General features: G+C 38.5%; 1 protein-coding gene across 3 annotated transcripts; it reads right to left on the bottom strand.

Annotated features, from left to right (window-relative positions):
* Positions 1 to 6,638: 6,638 nt before the first annotated feature.
* Positions 6,639 to 21,569, bottom strand: EMC7 (ER membrane protein complex subunit 7). 3 transcript variants are annotated; one of them, XM_082385077.1, is made up of 5 exons: positions 21,255 to 21,560; positions 17,570 to 17,689; positions 13,105 to 13,243; positions 11,734 to 11,810; positions 6,639 to 9,524 (listed from the first exon to the last, which is right to left on the bottom strand). In XM_082385077.1, the coding sequence occupies exons 1-5, from the start codon at positions 21,485 to 21,487 to the stop codon at positions 9,506 to 9,508; spliced, it is 588 nt and encodes a 195-aa protein (XP_082241203.1). In that variant the 5' UTR covers positions 21,488 to 21,560; the 3' UTR covers positions 6,639 to 9,505. The 3 variants fall into 3 exon arrangements, with proteins under 3 accessions (XP_082241203.1, XP_082241201.1, XP_082241202.1); XM_082385075.1 differs by having other exon boundaries at positions 11,730 to 11,810; positions 21,255 to 21,558; XM_082385076.1 differs by lacking the exon at positions 17,570 to 17,689 and having other exon boundaries at positions 11,730 to 11,810; positions 21,255 to 21,569.
* Between the last annotated feature and the right edge of the window lie 1,084 nt (positions 21,570 to 22,653).

The following is a 22,653-nucleotide window of genomic DNA, read 5'->3' as shown; positions in this document are numbered from 1 at the left end:
ACTACTGAGCCTGTGCTCTAGAGCCCATGAACCACAACTGCTGAGCCCACGTGCCACAACTACTGAAGCCCGCGCACCTAGAGCCCGTGCTCCGCAACAAGATAAGCCACCACAATGAGAAGCCTGCGCACCACAACGAAGAGTAATCCCCGCTCGCCACAACTAGAAAAAGCCCACGCACAGCAACGAGGACCCAACGCAGCCAAAAATAAATATATATTTTTTTAAATGTTAAAAAAAAATCAGGAGCCCTTGTTTCATTTTTACTCACAATCATTTTGTTTTTGTTTTTTTTCCTCTACTTTTCACTGAGCCACCTTCTCCAAATGCCCCAAATCTTTGTACCCTCTTTCCTTCACCATCTTCTTAGATCCAAGAACCACCATCCAGGCAACCTGATTACTCCTTTGTTTGGTTACTCATTTGTTCAGCAGATAATTATTTATCTCTGTGGGAACCATGTGACTGCAGAGGGGAATAAGACACTGTCCTGGCCCCCAAGAACACAGACTAACAGAACGAGGGACAGGACAACAGTACAAAGAGAATCACTCCAGTGATGGCTGGAGGCCTCCAGCTCTCCTCCTCCCCAAGCACAAACATTTCCCTTCTCTAGGCCTCTTTTGTTCCCTGCTCTTTGGCAGAAGGGGAAACTAGCACCGAAATCTGAACTGCAGAGGGTAGAACCCTTATATGATTGAAAAGAGAAAGTGAGTGAAGAGTAACAAGATGAATGTGGATTATATACAACATTCCACTTAGAAGCTCTCACAAGCAATCCACTGGTCTTTTTTTATCCAATTTGGTTCCCAGGCCTTTCAGAAAGGAGTCTTGCTCTGTCTGGATACAGCCTAACCTTCCTATTCCATAATCCAATCCCTTCTCAAGGTAGAGGTCAGGTAGGAATGCAGAAATTGGACAAGTTGTCAGTAGGATTCTGCAAGGACACTTTCAAAATCAAATACATACAATCACACACATATTTACATACATAAAACTTGAAGCAGTGAGGATGGAAAAGAGCCTCAAGTTCAAGGTAGCAGCAGTTGGTTCACAGTGGGAGGGCTGAGAGCCTACCAGGAGCTCAGAGTCCTTCGAGACACCTTGAAGAAGAGCAGGAACTTCCTTCCCAACCAATCCCCACCAGCCCCAAAGAAGATGAAGGGAAAGAGAAGCTGCTTTATGTCAGACATCTGCTGGGCCACATCATTTAAAGGCGTGAGGTTGGGCCAGAGAGCAAGTCGGGAGGGAAGGCAAAGCTTGTTTTTCTTCCATTAACATATTATCTCAAAGTTTTTGGGTACCTGAGGTTTCTACTGAAGACTCTAGGCTTTGGGGCAGTGATTTTCATATACCACAGTTAGAGACTGCTTATCAGTAATCAGTCAGGCCAGGTGACCACGGAACGCCATACACAGGATTTTCCCTTACCATTTATCCTGAAAGGAGCGAGGTGTGTCCTCGAGAAGATAAGGCGAGTTCAGGCCTGCAAGGCGTCCAGGCGGCCTCTGCCTACCTGTCCAGGCCTTCTCCCCTCCCCTCTTCCAGCAGTGCTCCAGCTATGTGCTTTTCTCAGTTCCTTCAGGGGCCCGACCTCCCTCCCACCTCAGCTCACACTGGGAAGCTCCTCACTCTCATCCCTTCTTCTCAGCCTCAGCCTAGTTTATTCCTATGTAGTCTCTCGTCTTACCTCACAGGTCACTTTCTCAGCAAAGTGGTCCTACATTGGCCCTCTACCCTCTCATCCAGATTCCCATGTTATGAGCTTTTATAGCACCCAGGACTTTTCCGTGGAGCACCTATCAAGGTTTTCATTACATATATTTATGTGTTTGGTTATTCATGTCTGTTTCTCCCACTAAACTCTAAGCTCTGAAGCCAGACTTCATGCTACTTTGCTCATCATTGTGTCGCCTCACCTAATAGCCTTAGGCACATTCAGGAGTATAGGTGCTTCACAATGTAGTCTTTACTAAATAGGTAAGTGCATACCTGAGGTAAGCGATGGTTGCAAGGTAAGGTTCCTGGGTTTTGTGGGCTTTGTTCTAGCATGGTTAGTATCTTTGTGCTTCCCTGAGAAGTAGAAGCTTAATTCACCACGAGTCTCTGATCTCCATTTTTGTCTAATGATTTGAGTTGGGATCCCTAAAAATGATGAAGCTGTATGTGGCAGCCACCCCAGAACTGTTTTAGTGGAGAAATTAAGATTCTTCCCACCCTTCCTTGAGAACAGGACTGTTGTATTACTAGTGCTTTACAGCCCAGGTAGCTTAGAGTCCAGAGGGGAAAGTCAGAGAAGTAAACAGGTAATCCGATAAAATGAAATTCTATAATGGTGTAAGCACAGGCACGAAAGGGGACAAAAAAGAGGCTCTTATCCAAGCCTTGGGGGCATCTGGAAGATTTTTGTCAAAGGTGATTTCTACACTAAGTCCTGAAGAAAATGTAAGAGGTAGACAAGGGAAAGGGATGGGGGTGGGGTAGAGAGTTGAGAGGAAGAAATAATCAAAAAGGTCCAGAGGTGAGCAAACATATAGAACTTAGAGTGGGGAAATGAGGAAAATTCAAGATGTACGTGGGAACAAAATGGCAAGAAGTGAATCTGGAGGGACCATGGTCAGGGTCCCATATTTTGAAGTCTATGGAGAGTCTACAAAGGGTTTTTAATAAGGGAACGACCCCATCGGATTTGCCTTTTAGAAAGATCTTTAGGTTTACAGTGTTTGAAACTCTAGGCACCAGACATTAGGACTAGAACTGCTTTGCCTTGGAAGTCAGTTTCTCTTGACTACACCACCCCTTCTGAGGAGTGCTTGGAAGGAGAAAGGCAAGTCCCCAGATCATGCCAACAGCCATAGGCAGAGGGTGGGCAAGTGAATAGATGTATGGCTATGTGTTGATCATGGGTATGTGAACGTTTAGTTTTTTTAGTTTAGCTTGTGAGAGAAACACTGTAGGAAGTAGTTAACAGGACTTGCTCTAGGTTACCAGCTGGTGAGGTTGGGAAAATTTTAACCTCTGTTTCCTCATCTGAAAGGTAAGAATATTAATAATTATGAACTTTCACTGAGCACTTATATGAATAGGGTTAGTATTAAGTGGGATAATACATGTAAAGTGTTCTAAACAGTTCTACTTATGAAGTAGATGTTGCCCCCATTTTACAGATGAACCTTTGATCCATTTTACTCATGATGAAACTGAGGCTCAGAAAGGTTTCTTTCCCAAGATCATACAATTAGTAAGTGACGGAGGCAGGACATGTATTCACCCAATTTCTCCCTTAACTTAGAAAGTTCCTTCTGACCCATTCATTCAAGATGGATATGGAGGCAACACAGCCAATTTTGCATTGACTGAGGGAAAAAGAGAAGGCTTTCAGCAGGTTGGAGATCATTTTGGTCAGTTCTGGATAAGTGCATAAGTTAGGACACTGGGTTAAGTGATAGACACCTACTGGAACTAGCTTAAGTAAAACACATAAACTCTATACTAGAGGATATACCAGTGCTCCGTGGAACGCAAGGACAAGAACGCAGCGACCTCAGGAAAGGATTTGAACGAAGGTACAGTTGTCAGATTTCATCTTCCACTTCAGCTTGGAACCTGTTTTCTCCTTTTCTGTAGTGTACATGGTAGAATAAAGAGCCATGAACATTTTGCAAGTTTATATGTTGCAATCTACTCATTTAGTCCCTGAGTTTTCATTTTAAATTCCCCAGGAACAGCCTTTGGCCTAACCTGGATGAGATGCCCATAAAAGCAGAGCTGCACAGCACAAATATGGCTGTGGGGACCTCATCTTTGCACCCCCTTCTCAGGGGAACACCAGTTACAGAGGTAAGCTGGGTGACAGCTCAACAGATGTACATTAAAGGAAGGAACGCTCTCATTGTCAGAGTTTAGATTTTCCTCTGCCCTTCCCCACTTTCCAATTTTGTTAATATACCTCATTTTCTCCTCCATAAAGTATCGATCCTACCATTCCTCACATTCTGGGAATAAAATAATTTACTTTTGGGGATAGAAAGAAATTTGAGAGACCATCAGGTAGGTGCATACATAAACCATCCTAAGAGGTGACTTTTGCCCAATTTTTTAACAACGCCAAGAAAAGTAAATCTCACGGTCACTGGCACCTCACAATTTTGTTTACTACGCCAAGAAATTCCTCTTCACAAGAAACTAATTCCTTCTGCTGTATTTAAGTCCATTTCCTTTCTCAGACTTCACAGAGTGGTACACAGCTCATTAGAATTTGCTTTAAACGGATTATCAAGCCTTTGAAAAATCCCCTCAGCATTCTCTTTACCAAACTAAAAATTACAGCCACTTTCATCCTTCTTAAAGTATATCTAGCTAATATAGTCATGAGGTCAGTAGAATCATTTGTATAGAAAAGTATGAATATTAATCGCTGGCAGCTTTTCTCTAGACCTGCTCTATATATCTTATTATAGAGGCTAAAACTGAACACAGTACCCTCCAAATCAGGATAAATGATAAGTAAGGGGCTAGGCTGGAGATGGTGGGGGAAGGGATTCAAGAGGCTTTCACTGAATCCCCGCACGAATTGCAGCTGAACCTCCATGGACTTGAAAGGTTGTCCAGCAGCTACTTGCTCCACCAGTCTCTGCCACACTCTTTGTGGGCCAGATTCCTTAGACTGTTGATTCTGCTTACCTGGGCTCAGGATCAGCATACCGCCTCTCTGATACAGTACCACCCAACTGACTGGCTCAAGTCCCACCCTCAGTCCAACCAGCTGTGGATGGGAAGGCAGGTCCATCCAGGCCTGTGAAGAGACAAGCGCAAAATGAAATTTTTCTTTCGTGTGTATAATGCACAAGATACCATGACAGCAATGATTGCAAGGAAGCTTTTCTTACATATCTTCTCATGGTCCCTTATGAATCACCTCATAACACTTTCAGAATGATTCCATTTCTTAATCTTCATGCCAAATTTTCATGATCACTTAATTCTGAAGATTTTCTAATTATTTTTACTACAGTTATTTAGAAATATGCTTTAAAATATCCAAATATATGTAGTAGGAGCTCACTGAGTGGGATTACTTTATGTATACATATATACATATTTTCCATATATATATGGAAAATTTTGTTTCAACATTACCTAAGGAGGTACAGATACAAATCTTCAGTCATTACTAGTTCATTAAATTTTAGTGGAATTAAATGCCTTGTCAAAGTTTTCTATTGGAAATGCTGTGCCCAGATAGTTTTTACAGCTCTACCCATTCCTCCTGCTTACCACTTGACATTATTAATTTACTCCTCCCTCTTCTCAGGTTTGCCCAGGCTGGCTCAATGCTATCAGACTGAAGCCGTTGTGAAAGGCTTCAATTCCCTATGCTCCCATGATAAAGCTGTGTTACTGTGGGAAAGGAGATAAGCTAATACATGGTGCTATCTGGGGGAGGGGGGATTTTTATCTAAAATAGCTATTTTAGTATTTCATCATCTTTTTTTCAGGAATATTAAAACAATGTTCATAATTTATAGACAACATCTGAATTTTGCAAAACCTACCCTCAAGTTCTCCTAAATAATTATAAACGCTTGTACCAATTGGATATTCTCATATACTTTTCAAATTAAAAAATAATTGACTCTGATGACAATAATCACACCTAAAATGCTAAAAGGAGAGCACAACTAGGGCCTGCCTCAACATACTCTTTGAACAACACTAAAGGACTGGGTCGCTAGCTTCTATTGTGTTCCCTAAGGTTAGTGCTGAGCAGAATTTTTGTTGGGTTAAAATACAAAATGCATATGTAAACCATCCTAAAAGGTGAACCTTTTGCCCAATTTTTAAAGAACTGATTGTAACCATGCAAAAATATGACTATATGTGACCTTGAAGGCAATTCTAAAAAATGAAAATAGTTGTTTTAGTTTTTTCTTTAGGATATTTAATAAAAATATTTTCAATAGATTTTTTTAGTTGAACACTAAAAAAACCCCCAAACTTTCTGAAAGTTTGAGTAACTACTTAAATGATAAAGGTCTTCTTTATCATTGACCTCATCAGGACCTTGAAACTCTTCCGCTACTGAAAAGTATGCTGAATGGTTGCTTCCTCTCTCTGGTCAGAGGAAACATAAGAAAAAAAATGATAACAGACTTTACTACTCTGGGCATGTTAGGTAAAATGCCCATTTTTTTCAAAATGTTAACCAGACTCGAGATGAGTCCTGAGGTTTTGACTCCTAATAAAATGCTTGGAAGCTTGGGAGCTATGGATCCACCCCAGGCACACAGGGCTTCTTGGCAAGAATGGGCAACAAAGATCTGTTTTACACAAAGTTACTACTCAGGTTTAATTTAGCAGAAGTGAAAAAATTTTAACCACAAAGCTTACATTTAAAAGGAGATACATGTAAACTGAATCTAAGAAATACCCTAAGGAAGAGCAAAACACTTTGTCTCTGAGAGAGGAATAGCAGAGAGAACCCAAGGAAGCTAAAAAAGTTGGCACCAATCATACGGTTCTCAAGGATAGGAAATAATAGTATTGGGTTAAAATTATATTGGAATTTTGGATCTGAAAAGGAATTTACAGGTCTAATCCAAATCCCTTAATTTATAGATGATGAAACTTGAGGCCTGTTTATTTATTCATTCAACAAACATTTATTATGTGCCTACATGCTCAATGCTGGAAATACAACAATGAACAAGACAAGACATGGTCCAAAGAGGGAATGTGACTTACCCAAATTCACAAAAGCAAGTTAGCAACTAAACGGGCTCTTTGCACTCAACTCCAAATTGTCTAACAATATACAATCTCTTCTGCACCTGTAAATACACTAAGCATTTGATGAAGGAGCTGTGCAAAGATAAGATTTTCATATACAATTGATGTAATAACATTCTGTAATAAGGTATAAATATGTTTATATTATATTCAGATTGTGTTAAAATCTACGTAAAATAACGACGTTTTTTAATTAGCAAATGAAATGGTAATTTCCTTGGAAGTGCTTTCTAATTTCTAGCTTATTAGGTATTCCATGTGCGAATTTTGAAAACCCAAATCTTGAAATTTTTGAATATGATTTCTGGTTGTACAACTATGACTCTTACTATATTCTGGCTCCTTTGAATTCCAACTTTCATGCAATCTGTATTCTAGTATTTTAGGTATTTTCAGTAAATAACTATTTTCAAAGATTCTAACCATTAACCAGTTTATCCACCTTATTTATCCATAGCTTAACCAGCGTGGTAACTTTAATGTAATATAATCAGAGATACAGCTTTTAAAATGTCCTGCATTGGAACTTATCTCTTTTTTCTTTTTTGGCAGTGCCACGCAACATGCAGGATTGTAGATTGTAGTTCCCCCACCAGGGATCGAACCCGTGCCCCCTGAAGTGGAAGCCCAGAGTCCTAACCACTGGACCGCAAGTGAATTCCCTTTTTCAAAAAAATATTTATTTATTTATTTTTGGCTGTGTTCGGTCTTCGTTGCTGTGCGCAGGCTTTCTCTAGTTGTGGCAAGAGGGGGCTACTCTTTGTTGCGGTGCGTGGGCTTCTCATTGCGGTGGCTTCTCTTGTTGCAGAGCACGGGCTCCAGGTGCACAGGCTTTAGTAGTCGTGGCGCATGGGCTTAGCTGCTCCACAGCATGTAGGATCTTCCCGGACCAGGGATCGAACTGGTGTCCCCTGCGTTGGCAGGCAGATTCTTAACCACAGTGCCACCAGGGAAGTCCCGAATTCCCTTTTTTTTTTTTTTTTTTTTGAACTCATTTCTTTAAAAGAAAACTCATATACCTCATTTCAAAATGAAAAATGGCACCTATAATAGGATAATAAAAGGGAAAATAAGAGTTTGGAACCAATCTTTTGTTGTTTTTTTTTTTTTCTCATTTAATAACCCTAAGAAAGCAACAGGGAAGTCCTCTAACATAGGAGAGGATAGGAGCCCTACTAGAAGCAATACTGCAGCCTCAGAGTTCTTTAATTAAAACAATCCAGGGCTTCCCTGGTTCGAGCCCTGGTCCGGGAAGATCCCACATGCTGTGAAGCAACTAAGCCCGTGCGCCACAACTACTGAGCCTGCGCTCTAGAGCCCGTGAGCCACAACTACTGAAGCCCGCACGCCTAGAGCCCGTGCTCCACAACAAGAGAAGCCACCGCAATGAGAAGCCCGCGCACCACAATGAGAAGCCCGCGCACCGCAACGAAGAGTAGCCCCCGCTCGCAGCAACTAGAGAAAGCCTGCGTGCAGAAACGAAGACACAACGCAGCCAATAAATAAATAAATAAATAAATAAATTTTAAAAAGATTGCTTAAAAAAAAAAACAAACCCAAAATCCAAAAGAAAAGGTGTTGTAACTTACTGAAATAAAAAGATTTTGAGGCACTCCTGATATTTGAGATATCCTGATTGGATATTCCAACACCTCTGAGAATCAATAGTGGGGAAGATGAGGGGATTTATAAGCTACCTCTGCTATACTACCAACATTACAATATGGAGCTCTAAGGTTGATTTTCCATCCTCAGACTCTACAAGGCTCTCCTACTGCTGCACTTCTTTCCCCTGGCCATTCACTCCCTGTTATTATTTGTGCTTCCTCCCTACATAATAAGCTCTACGGAGGACAGGCACTGGATACTATCCATCTCTGTATCTTACCTTGAATCACAGCATATAGCTGATATTCAATAATTGTAAAATGAAACCAGAGATGGTAACCAGAATTTAAAAATTGGTAACACCTATTCTAATTCATATATCCACACTCTGAAACTAACTGTAATAATAAAAATTAAAACTACATCAGGAACATGTGGTTCTACTTCAAATATCAGGGAATGTTAAATGGCAGGGCAGGACTAAGAATTTTGAAAGGTCTAGTTACACAAAAACCCACAGTGCATGCTGCTCTAAAAATATCAACCACTTCTTTTTAAACAGGAAAAATCAATTTCAAGCCTCAGATAATGAAAGATAGAAGAATATTGTCAGAAATAAAGGAAACATTAAGTGGAAAAAAAATGACAAGATAATTTTATCTCTGGATTAAGACTTATTTTAATATACATAATGTATAGTACTTCATATAATTTATTAATGTCATTTTCTATAGGACACTGTAATTAATTCAGTGACATCAATATTGACCTCATACAGACAAAGGATGAAAGCTGGGTTTTCTTGTGTACCAAATACAAAACATGTGCTGAAGAGTTATCACATACAAGTTATAAGAGATCAACTTTAAGGATGACTCAAGTTTACAGTAGTTGCTTCACATGGTTCTCCCTCAAGACTTGGATGTCACCCAGTGTTGCCATGTTTGTGCAAATGCCATCTCTGGCCTGCCTGACTACCTCCTTTTGCCAGTCCCACTTTTGCCTGTTTTACTGCTGCCACTGCTAGATTTGCCAGATGATTTTGAAGAGAAGAGTCTTGTCATGAACTCAGAAACATCAGGCAATTCATGATTGGAATTCAGCATATTCATTGACTGCTCCATCTCCTGTGGGAAGACAAAGCACAATGATATGAAAGGCACACGTCATTTAACAACTAACACTTCCCTTAAGGAAGGAGGAGAGAAACAGAACAGGTAAAAGGTACTGGTTCTGAGCAATGATGTTAATGTCATACCCAACAGCATTTCAGAAACCATGTTTCATGCCTCCTTTATATCACTAAGCATTTCAATCCTTAGTAAATGTCCGATAAGTGTTGCCTGGGGTTTGATTCGGCTTTTGTTTTTATAAAGGGCATTTTCTCGGATAATGGACATATGTGATCATATTCCTGCCACCTTATTTTGTTTTCTGATCAGAATGCTTTCTTATTGTTTTAACAAGTGTTTTCTTAAACTCATGCTTTTTCTAGATGCATATAACCAGAATATCAATCTTTAACCATGTATCAAGGTATCAGAAAAGTCTGGAAGGTAACTGTAGTATTTCCAAGACTTGATTCCTAAGGGCCTTAGTAGTAAATCTATGAATACTGTATGACTTGGGTGACCTCAGTTACAGCATCTAAAGCAAGCAACACCAATGTTAAAATGTTACAAACAGTCACTGGCAGGACCTAAGGACATGGCACTTTTATTTTGAGGCTCTTGTCCTCCCCCTTACTGAGCCAACAATCTATAAAGTACTGTTCCATTTTTGACAATATTAATGTAATGTCTGCTTCATTTGAATTATATGTGACATTCCAAAAGTGAACTTAAAATTGTATTAGTTCGGACATGAAAAAAAATAGCAAATACTCTATTATCTATTATTTAAAATTGAATTTTTTGTTCAATTATTAGCTTGGGCTTTCTCCCCAAATGTAGAATATATACATGAGTTTTCAGGGAGAAAGCACCTTTACAAATACGGCCAGGAAAAGAAACATTATGTTAACATGCCCTAGTAATCAAGAATTAAATGTATATTTTAAATATAACAGGTCTTGAGTCCCCGCAAAAATATATCATCAACTCTATTTTTGAACCTGTTCAATTCTGAAGCTCTTGAATGAACAATTTTTACACTGCTTACTATATGCAAAGCATTTTGCAAGAAATGAATTTTTAATCCAATGTGACTTCTAATGTTTCCTTCTATTGATACCACAGAGAGTTAACTGCCTTAACAGATACAAGGACAGAGGATGTACACTTTCTAACCAACACTGAGGCAAAGATGCCAGAATTTAGCAATAAAACATTTTGAAACATCATAAAGCTTTCTTTTTTCATGAAGCTTTTTCTGCCATTCCAGCTTGGGATAAGTCTCTTACCTTCTACAGAACTCAATCACCTAGTACCTCAGCAAACATTTTTTATTTATGTATATCTTATTTTTCCATTTAAACCCACACATGCACACATACACACACACACAATCCTCTGATGGCAAGAGGAGTGCTTTATAAATCCATTCTACTTCCTACATTTAACTGGACTATGAGCTTGTTGACAACAGGGATGACCTATAATCCATTTTTGTATCCCTGTATCCAGAACCTAAAAATTGATTAATAAATGTTTATTCAGTGATGAATAAAGTGTAAATACATATATATTAAATACAACAGAAAAACCTGGAATTCAGGAGATATTTGTTGATGGTTTTTGGGTGGAAGAATAGTTTTGTTTTTTTTTTTTAATTCTGAAGATTTTATACGGAAGCAAATATTTAAAAGAGACAAAATGGTGGCACTAAAAATTTGAAGCATCTAACTTGGCAACTCCTCTCCCCTTTGCCAAACAGTATGCTCTTGTGGTAGAGAGTTTGAAAACCACTATTCTATTTTTCTCCCTTGGTCTATCCGAAATTCTTCTGTGTGTCTGAACACATAAACTAAATGTGTACTCTGAAGAGTTTTGTAAAGTAAAGATAGATTATAAGAAGCTACCACTTTGCGAAATATTTGGATTACGTATACCAGAATTATTATGCTTTTCAACTATTTAACAAGCAAGGTGCAAAGAGGCAAGTACTAAACAGAATGTTTTAACTATATGAAGAGACCCAGGCTTTTATCAGGCAGAACCAACTGAATTTATCTGGTCCAGTGGAAACAATTAATTAAATGCCAGGAACATAATACTGTATCAACACAACCTGTAGATGAACTTGACTTGGTAATTAGGATAAAGCTGAACAAACCCAAGCCATTCAGCCACAACAGAAGGACCAGGCATCAGAACACGGTTCAGTCATCTTACCCGCCTCATGTCAGGATCACTTGTGTTGACCACTTTGGGAAGAAGCACAAATATCAATAACGGAAGAACCATCATCATAACCTGTGAAATAAAAAAATTCAGAAAATGTTTTTCCTACTTAACTGTAGAACAAAATCTGCACTTAACAACCAATGATGAAATTAAATATTGTAAACAGAATAAAACTAGCAGCCACCACTTCAATTCTACTGAACGAGCCCTGGTGACAACAAGGTGCTCCTCAGTATCTGACTGCTGTAATATAAGAGTCTTACCTATAAGTGTGTGGACTTTGTATAGACACCTTGCTTCACATCTGTGCTACCTATCATTTTGCAGTTTAGAGTTTTATCTAACACAAATAGTTTGCAAACTGAACTATTCATTCATTTTCTTCAGTCTGCAGTCTGGCATTGAGATTGGTAATCCTGATGGCCAGTTGGATCCACAAGTCTTTCCAGATGACTTGTGGTTCTTGGAGAAAACACCACATCCCCCCTCTAATGTACAATATACCACTAGGCAACTACTATAGCAGAAAAGTTTCAAAAAATGACCTAGGAGCTTCTACCACTGCATATGTTCCCATGGAATTTCAGAAATGAGAACATGGAAGATATTTCTCAATTAGCTTTGGAGTCTCATCGCTAACTTCGCCCATCCACTCTACCCTCCTGCCTCTTTATGCCTAACTGCAGATTCCAGGTACTAATTTATGCCTCTCAAAGGATGTACAACCTGAAACATCCCTATTTGTGTTCTAAATAGCTATCAGCAAGAAATATGATCAACATTTAGATAATTCTAAGGTAATAATTCAACTTTCAAAAAGAGCAAAGAAAAAAAGTCAAGCTGTTTCTAAATATGCTATTAGTATTTTATATTAATGGATACCATAAAATCATTTCATGAAAATACCAAGTACTTAAATTACTACAGAATAACTTCTCTGTTCATAACACATTAAGAAAAAAAAGACTTTGTAAAAACCTTACTTGTGCCATCAAGAGGGGAAATTTATTAAATGACAGCACATTCATCAATGGACTAACATTCAGGTAGTATGAAGGATGAGATAGTTAGCTCCATGTGTGACTTATCACATACTCTTATTCTATTTGAATTTTAAACATAAGTACTTATCTAATTTCTGCTGCACATTTCAATGTCAAATCTACTGTGCCATTCTCACTACTATCTTTTTCATTATGTATTCCCAAAGCTACTATTTTCATGAAATTCATGAACTGTTCACAGTAATCCTTTCATCCAACAATCTGACTCTAGCTTTCCTTTCACAGGGGTTAGAATTTTTCAACTGCCTGGAAGCAAATTACAGATTAGTAAAGATACTTTATTGTAGCCTGATACATACCATTGGGTTCATCAGAAAGTCTGTCCAGCCCCAAGATTCCCTTTTAATAAAGTAAGAAGGTGGGCCTGAAGATTTCATTTGGAGAGGGTAGGGCAGTCTGACCACTTCTGATGTTTTGATGTAATTCACATATCTCGCTCTGATAAAGCAACATGAAAAAAGCATCAGCATCAGGAATCCTATTAAAAGCATTACTAGTTAAAAGAAATGTTTATAATATATTAGCAATGCCTTATAATTACCTTTATTTAGCTTTTTCCAAAATGCTTTGACATCTAAACTTTTGATCTTGAAAATCTGATCAAAGTAGCTTTATCTGTATGTCTAAAATACTTAGCAAAATGTAGAGGGAGAACACTAGATTTGGAATCAAGAGACCTAGTTTCTAGCTATAGCTCTGCTATTACCTAGGCCTGTGGTCTTAAGTTCTTAACTTTTCTGGTTATATCAGAAGTTCTCCTGGAATTCTTCTAGCTCTAAAGCGCTTTGATTCTATTTAATAATAAATTTATTTTGTTATAAATATACAAAAATGCTGGAATTTTTTTGACTGTCTGAAACATGCATTGCTGAGTACACCTAATTTTAAAGGGCATTTTGCAAGAAAAACTTAATGATTTAAGAAAGTCCTGCAACAGTGCCATAGGTAACATTACATTTTTACCAGACATGCCAGTAATTTTAATCACCCATGTTCAGACATATTCCAGTTTACTTTTTGAAAATTGCCTCCCCTATTTTTTCTATCATTTCCTTCTGGAACTTCTATTAGACACGTGTTAGACCTTTTCATTCTTTACTCCACATCTTGTTAAATTCTCACTTTCACAGTGTCCTTTCCTTTATCTGTATTGCTTTCTGGGTAATTTTTCTGATCTGTCTTCCAGCTCATCAAACCTCTGTTCAGTTGCTTAGCACATCCACTGAGTTTTGTATTCCAAAGCATATACAGATTGTAAAAGTTCAATTTTATTCTTTTTCAAATATCTATGGTTTATTTTGGTATTATGGTAAAAGCATTTCTTTTATTTGTTTAAAGCATTTTAAATATACTTTAAACAATTTTACAGTCTATATCCAATAAGCCTGCTATCTAGAGTTCTCAGAGGTCTGATTCACCTGCTGACTCCATGTACATTGTTTTCTTGGGTATTTTATAAGTTAAGTAGACTTTATTTATGCATGTGCCTGGACAGAGAGTTATGCATTTGTCTCTGCCAGGAGCCCGGGATTATGACCAGGGACCATCTTATTAACTGTTCAGATTGGCAGTTTCTGGATCATGCAAGAAGTAATATTTTATAAGTATTACTTGGGTATTTTATAAGTTAAGTATTTTATAAGTTAAGTAGACTTTATTTATGCATGGGCCTGGTAAGAGAGTTATGCATTTGTCTCTGCCAGGAGTGGGGGATTATGACCAGGGACCATCTTATTAATTGTTCAGATTGGAAGTTTCTGGATCATGCAAGAAGTAATAAATTCATACCCAAATTTCAATGAGGGTGTGACTATCAATTTTCAGGATAGATTTTTCCCTCCAAAAGCCAGGGCCAGGTTGGGAATCTGATCTTTTGGATTTCAGGCCAAGGGTCAAAGGGGGAACCAAGTCTTAGACCTAATTCTGACTCCAAGCATGCCCAAGGCTTGCCTCCCACCTACACGCTGCTAATAAAATCTAAGGCTTTTGGTGAGAGAATAACAAAACCCCCAGGTAGGAAAGTAGTTTACAGTTTATCCTCTGAGGATTTCCCTTACTTTTTTGGGAGCTATACATTTAAAAGGAAATGTTTATCATGCTTTACCCAGCATTTCTAAAATTTTTCATTCTGACAGAATGTCAGAAATTTAAGTCTCACATATATTTGAAACTAACTTATGCATGCTTATAAAATATTGGTCAAGAATATTAGTATCTTATATGGATCCCTCTTTGTTCTCTACTCTGTCCTCCCCAATTATTAAAATGGTAAGGGCCTTGTTTTTTTACCTATGCTTCAGGCATGCAATCATCAGGAATGGATCTGAGAATATGAATCCAACTGCTGCAACCAGTCCTTAAATACTAAAGCAGGAAGTACTCTTTACCCAAAGTGAAAAAGCAAATAAAACTTTATATTTAGAAAAATATTTCTAATTGCTTAGACTACTTTATTCAAAATTCAAAGTAAAAAGAATAAATAAAAATAAATTATAGTTTTTAATCGACAAGTATCCCCTTTTAACAACTTTCATTCCCTCCAGTATTCAGTTTTGGTTTTTTTTTGGGCCGGGCCACACGGCTTGTGGGATCTTAGTTCCCCAACCAGGGATTGAAGCTGGGCCCACAGCAATGAAAGTGCAGAGTCCTAACCACTGTACCCCAGAGAACTCCCAGTATTTTCAGTATTTTTAAAAAACGTTTAAACCTATATAAAGTTCGTATGGTAAATCTACAAACCACCCCCATCTCCAAGCTTGCAATTCTAAAATACATAAAAAGTCATAAGTCCTTTACCGTTTAGATTTTAACATACTAGAGTTTTATACATATATTTTAAAAAACTTTTATGCCTCTAAAAAGACATGAGAAAGTCAATAGCTAATGTGGTTCAGTTACTTTGAAACAATCCATTTATTACATCAAAAATATCTATAAACATATTTGCAAGGTATTACCTTTAATTCATGCTCCACCTTGCTCTCAATAGCCAATAGCAAGAAATATTAGCATTTGGACAAAGTAGAATATTCTAAGACAATTTAATTTCCAAAATAGAGGGGAAAGTAGTTTGTTTCTAAAGAACGTGTTTTTAGTAGCATCACAGTATTGGTTTCGTAATAATACCAAGAATTTAAATTACCACAGAATAACCATCTCTGTTCACTACACATCCTAAAAGAGGAAAAAGAAAACTCTATCAACAGGAGCTGACTTCACTGGACTAATATGCAGCTGATATTAAAGGATGACGCAGCTCAATATATGACTCACTATTTTAATTATGGCATATTTACACATTACACTTTAAAAACTTTCAATGACCAAAAAAAAAACAAAGGAAGAGGGAAAGCATTTTAGGAGTAAAAACTAACTCAAATATAAATATTACAGTACTAACCGAACATCTCTCTTATGTCAGCTCAATTTGGGGTATCTACAAATCAACCTAAATACGCTAGGCACATAACGAAAAGGTCAGTAGTGAAATACAGCTCCTCTAACCCCCAAATTATTTTTGCCTTTGCATAACCTCTTCTTTATTACTGCAACACGAAGTAATTCTGTGATCGCTCAAACAAAGAAGAGACATTACCATTTAAAATTGTTTGGTATTTGTCAATTATACCTCAATAAAGCAAGCAAGCAAGCAAGAAAACTGCTTCCTATCCTGGTCAGATTAGACTAAAGAGAGCACTGTTGGCATGAGACTAATAACAAATAAATAAATTGGGGTTATAAGAGCGTAAGGCTGAATCTGAACACTGTGGGCATCTACACAACTGATTCTAACCTCAAATGGGTTTGTGGTATTCCAGGATCAGAGCCTGAATTAGTCCAAAATTCTTTTCATCTCGACTTCAAAGCATGTGTTCATCTACTTAGAACTTCTGAAACTTTTTCCTAGTCTTCCAGCCTCTAATACTGTACTTTTCTTTTTTTTGATTATGATCCTCACTTTGAAGTAAACTCCATGATGTAATTTACTGTCTTCCAAAGAAATACTAAATTTCCATTGCACACTAAATGTTCCAGACAGGAAGAACGATAGAAATTTCTAGATCAACATACTATCAAACAGATACTAAGAGGTATCATCAAAATATCCCAATGACGAGTATTTTCAACTTAGAAAAGTTAAATTATTTCCAACTTTAATAATCACATTTCAATTAAAACTTTCACAGTGCTTTTGCTCCTACAGTAAGTAACCTTACCTCTTCTCTATATAACCATATTAGGAGCTTTAAAATAAATATTAAGCCAGAGCAGGAGAAAGTTCAACTGTACAATATTATCAATGCTCAGATCAGAACAATATAAGGATGTTTTAATACTTGTAGTTTAAATAGGAAACTTTCCAACCTTAACTATAAATTCTAAAAGGAATATATATAATGAGGTATTCAGTAGCCTAGCCTTTGGTAAAAATTAAATCAGGGGCTTCCCTGGTGGCGCAGTGGTTGAGAGTCTGCCTGCCAATGCAGGAGACACGGGTTCGAGCTCTGGTCTGGGAGGATCCCACATGCCGCGGAGCAACTGGGCCCGTGAGCCACAATTACTGAGCCTGCGTGTCTGGAGCCTGTGCTCCGCAACAAGAGAGGCCGCGACAGTGAGAGGCCCGCGCACCGCGATGAAGAGCGGCCCCTGCTTGCCGCAACTAGAGAAAGCCCTCGCACAGAAACGAAGACCCAACACAGCCAAAAATAAATAAATAAAAAAAAAAAAAAAAAAAAAAAAAAAAATTAAATCAGTTGTCCTCACCTCATTTTGCCTTTTGAAGTGATATCTACTCGGACAGGATCAAACCTGTAAGCTGGAGAAATAACTTCCACTACATAAGATCCAGAAGGTATATCATGAACCACAAAACTCCCATCTGTCCTGGAACAATGAAATTATCATATTTAGTCACTTCTGATCAATAGCTTATTCTTTTCTTATGTTTTAAACCATCTGTTAACTCCCAAACCAACACCTCCCAAAATGACAGTCAGAGTAACAAAAAAAAAAACCCCAAACTGGCAAGAGTTGTCCCACATTTCAGCTTCCATAATTAACACTGCATGAGTTCTGAAAACGCCCCAGACCATTCCACAGAGACATAGAAAGTACTTCTATTCCTTCTGTGGAATAGAGATAACAGGTGACAGAAGCACAGGTCCAATTCTAAAGCCATGTCTTCATTCAAGGGAATGAATAATATATGTCATTCCTACAAGATTAGGGGTCCAATTTTGCAGATCCCCTCCAACAATTTCTTAATTAAAAATGGCCTTTTTTCCTAGTTTTAATTTGCATTTTGTTTTCTTTCCTTTTTTTCTTTTTTACAGAAAAGGTAATTAAGTACTGTTTGTTCCACTTGTTACAAATAGTTCCCATCTACCTTGGTTACTTCTTTTTGGGTATGTAGAAGTTTAAAATGTTTATGTAGTTAAAACCATCCACCTTTTCCTTACTGCTTTCTTCTAAACTTCTAGACTTAGAAAACCATCCCATCAAGAACTGATAATTTCATGTTCACAGACCAAAATTAATTTGTTTTGCTAATGAGAAACTGCCATTCTGAGGAAAGAGAAGTTTCTGTTTCAGGAGAACAAATGGTTCTAAAGGGATTGACTTTATCAGAGAATTGCCAGTCTCACGATAATGTTAAAATAATGCTCCTTAAATCATTAGGCTCTTTCACAGTTAAAGGAATAGTTGATTCTGTCACATCCACAATGTTTACTAAAAAGTAAGAGGAAAAAGTTCCTTACTACTTCAAAGTACACACTAAACTGAAACAGAATCGAAGTGCAAACATCAAGTTAACTTATTCCTGAGCTGGATGTCTTCTATTTGTCCTTCAGATCATTCTCCACCCTTCTCTCCCCACAGCAGGAAGGGAAGAAAATGAGCTTAGTATACTTTTCCCCCAGCTCTCTCCGTGAGAGGCCCCTAACTGGCTTTGTCAAGGGACACAGCTCCTTTCAAGGCAGTTCCTTCCTCTTTTCTAGGTTCCAGTAACCTTTACTTCCCCTCCTCCCTTCACGCTTAGAGGTGACAATAGCCTTGAGGTTGTAAACTCTGGAATACTGCATAATCTGGTTGTTTCCCTACACCATGACTACCCTGGTTAATCCTTTCATTAAACTTGTCTTGAATTATTCTAATTATTCAGTTTCTTGATGGGACCCTAACTTAATGAATTTCAAAACATTTTCCTAGGTCCAGAAAAAAGAGAATTAAGTTAATTCCGGCACAACACAAATAATAGCAGAACTAATGGCGCAAAGAAAAGCAAACATATTTTTCCTCCTAAGGTAAGTATTTTGCTTTAAAAGATAACATAGACATTGTATAACGAAATTTTAAAACTTGGCTTTTAAAATGTACTCTACAATACAATGACCTTGTTGGACTCTGATTTGAAAGAACAATCACATAAAACTATTTCTGAGATAAGTGGGAAAACATAAAAATGGACTGGGTATTGGATGATATTATGGAATTACCATTTATTTTGTCAAATCGATAATGGCACTGTGGGGTTTTTTTTTTAAGTCCTTATCTTTCAGAGATACATAGTAGTGTTTTTACAAGTGAAATTATATTATGTTTAAGATCATCATATTTAAATATTCCATAAAAAAATTAATGAGGTGCAGAGGAGATATAAAATCAAACAGTAAATTGTGATGGCTTCCTAAGCTATTCTGTTTATTTTAGTGTATGTCTGTAATTTTCCATAAGGAAAAGTTCCAAAAATTACAGTACCTAATCTTACGTATAGTAGTACATAATGCATAGCACATAATTTAAAAAAAACTGAAAACTACCTAAATGCCCCCAAAGAGAGGACTAGATAAATAAATTATGGTTTACATACACAGTGATGAGAGCAAGAAGTGGCATGGGAGTCCTCAGTTGAAACTCCCCTGATCTCCATTTAGCCAAGTCCCAAGCCACCTCCAATAAGCATAAACATAGTCAAAATTGCATGTTATTTATGCATAACAGGTACAAGACAAATTACCTATCCCTCTTACAAAAAGGTTGCCACCATAAGCTCTTCATATTAATTCTCAATTAACCTTTCTACATACAAATGAAAGAACATGAAATGGTATCAGAAGCTGCTCACAAAATATTAAATGAAAAAAAGCAGGTTACAAAGCACTGTATATTGTATATTACTATTAAAAACATAGGTCATATGATTCCAAAGAGATACAATAAAATGTTAAGGCTTGTTATCTCCACTTTGTTTATATTTTCTTCAATAAACATATCACATATATATTATTTTCAAATAAAAATAATAAATGTTTATTTTAAAAAACTGTATACTGCAGGAAAAAAAAAGAGAGGTCAAATGGTTAATTATGGCTAATTTTCTAAAGCTTAATGAGAGTTTTATTATTAAAAGTTCATTTATCAGGGTAAAACTTAAAGAATGCCCTAATGTCAGATTTGTAATAATACACAGCACTTTAAAGATGATTGTAAGCTTGTCACTATTTATTAATCTGAGGTTGAAATTCTCATTCAAAGGCACCTGGATACTCTGAATATTTGCAAAACAGACTTAGAATTAAATGTCCACACTTAAATTGTCTGGTTTTCAGATACCACTTGCTGGTATACAAACCTACCAGAGAAACGCTTCCTTTACCAAATGAATTTTCAGTTCAAAGTTTCACTTTCCAAGCAGCAACTGAAAGACTTAAAACATTATACTTGTGCCTAGACATCTGAAAAGCAGCCTGCTGCAGAACTAGAGTGCTAATAAATCTACCACGTCTTTTAATATAGGCTCAAATCTTATTTCTACTCACAGCTAGAAAGGACAGAAGGGAGTAAGCAAGCACTGTAGAGTCTCACATAAATGACAATAGTGATGTCGCAAATCCCTCGATGAATTCAAGTGTAAAAAAGAACAACAATCCCACCTCCAGGCAAAAAAGGTGCTTCGATTAGGGACTTCAGGGCCCATTAATTTTAGAAGCAGCAACATTAGCCTCCCAGTCTGTGTCATCACTACAAGCCCTGTGGGCTTTGAGAATTCCCACCTGCTTAGCATCTTTCTACACAACATGAAGCCACCAAAAGACTGAAATGAATGCAAAAAGGGGCCAGATTCCAGGGAAACCAGATGAGATGCAACGGAAAGAATTCAGCAAAAGACAAATAAGGAGTCCATCTGTGCCCAGGGCCCAGGAGTGGTCGTCCCCATCCAGGGCCAAAATGGAGTTGAAGATAACCGACTCCACTGCTCCAGCCCTGGGACGAGCGCCAGCCATCCTCATTTCTGAGGTTCGGGACCGGGAAGGGGAAAGCGTCGACTGCTTCTCAAGGTTCACCCTCGGACAGCGACGTCGTCAGGTCTTGACACTCAGCTCCCCTATGGGGAACTCCCTTCCGGCTACCAACCCAACCGCTTTCGCGCTGCCCTCAGGATGCTCACTTGAGAAAGCCGACGTGCTCTTCTCCGTCTACCAGCACTCGGGCCGCCGAGATCCAGTCCTGGGGCTTCACACCAGGAACAACCGCACGCCCCTCAATCTTGAAGCGATCTCCGATACTGACCCCACTCCCTCCTGAGCCCTCGGAGGTAGCCCCAGACACCTCCGAGCTCTGGGCATCCCTTGAGAGCATCAGCAGAAGGAAGGAAAAGAAGCCCCACACAGCGGCCGCCATGACTGCAGGTCTCGGCGGTTAGGCCGGGAGCCCCGGAAGCCCTCCCCATCTCTCACCGTCGTCGCCTCCGCAGGCTGATGTCGTCATCCCTGCGCGCCGGGTTCGTGCGGCAGCTGTGGGCTCAAACCCGAGCGCAGGAGTCTTAGCTAATCCACTTGCGAGGCGGAAGTGTTGCGGCGACCTCCGCGCGCTGCGGGTTGGAGTGCGGTGTGAAGAGCGCCTCTTAAGGGGGCCGCCCACGAAGTGAAAGTGAGGTGTGTGTTGCTGTGGCCGCCGGGGGGGCTGAGGACCTCACGCGAGTGAAAGATGATTAAAACCGAGAGGAACGAGGATCTTAAGTAGCGTTTGCAAATGAGGCTCCGACTTAAGTAGAAACAAGTCTAGAAGAGAGCGTTTAAAAAGCTTCTAGATTCCCCAAGACGTGTAAGATGAAAAGGCTCCCGCTTTGTGTTTGAAGGAGATACCATCTCTGCATAGAAAAATAGCTGGAAAAATACGTAAACTGTTTACTAAGGGTTGCGGCTGGTGAAAAGGGAAAGAGTTGGAGGACATTTATCTGCATTTATTTATCTATAATCCACCGTTCGTCCAGTTTTGAATGCTTTACCGTGATAACAGATGAGTGGGGGGAACCTGCCAATGTTGATCATGAGGGCTAAGCCAAGATTTCAGAGATCATCTGCTCCAATCCTTTCATTTCTTGATGATAGAAAGGAAAGTGGCTTGCCCAGGATTTCTGTTGGCCTTAGACATTGCCACTCCTAGAGTTAGCCTCCCAGAGAGGAGTAACAAAAAATTGGAAAAAGATACAAGAGCCGAGGACTCTGAACCCCTGGCGTGGGGTAGTGACGCAGCCCTCGGGGACCACCCCATACTCTCTTCTGAGTGTCGCTTAGGGGTACTTTACCCGAGTCTTCTGAAGATGGCTATTTATTCACATTTAATCTTTGGAATGAGCAGGGATGCTCTAAAAAGATCATGTGCTACAACCCTCCCCATCAACACCAACCGTCAAAACTATGCTAAATTATAAAGTTAAATTTCACTTTTCTAAAATGATACAAATATACAAATATAGAAATAGCTTCATCCCAAATTTTTCTCATTTTCTTTCACATATTTTTGGTGGCACTGCTTTGCTGGTGTCTAAGGCACATGTTCAGTTT

Source organism: Balaenoptera borealis (assembly GCF_965194805.1).
Source record: "Balaenoptera borealis genome assembly, chromosome: 3".
Lineage (NCBI taxonomy): Eukaryota > Metazoa > Chordata > Mammalia > Artiodactyla > Balaenopteridae > Balaenoptera > Balaenoptera borealis.
Note: the sequence above shows the minus strand (reverse complement) of the source record. Positions and strands in the feature narration are given on the sequence as shown.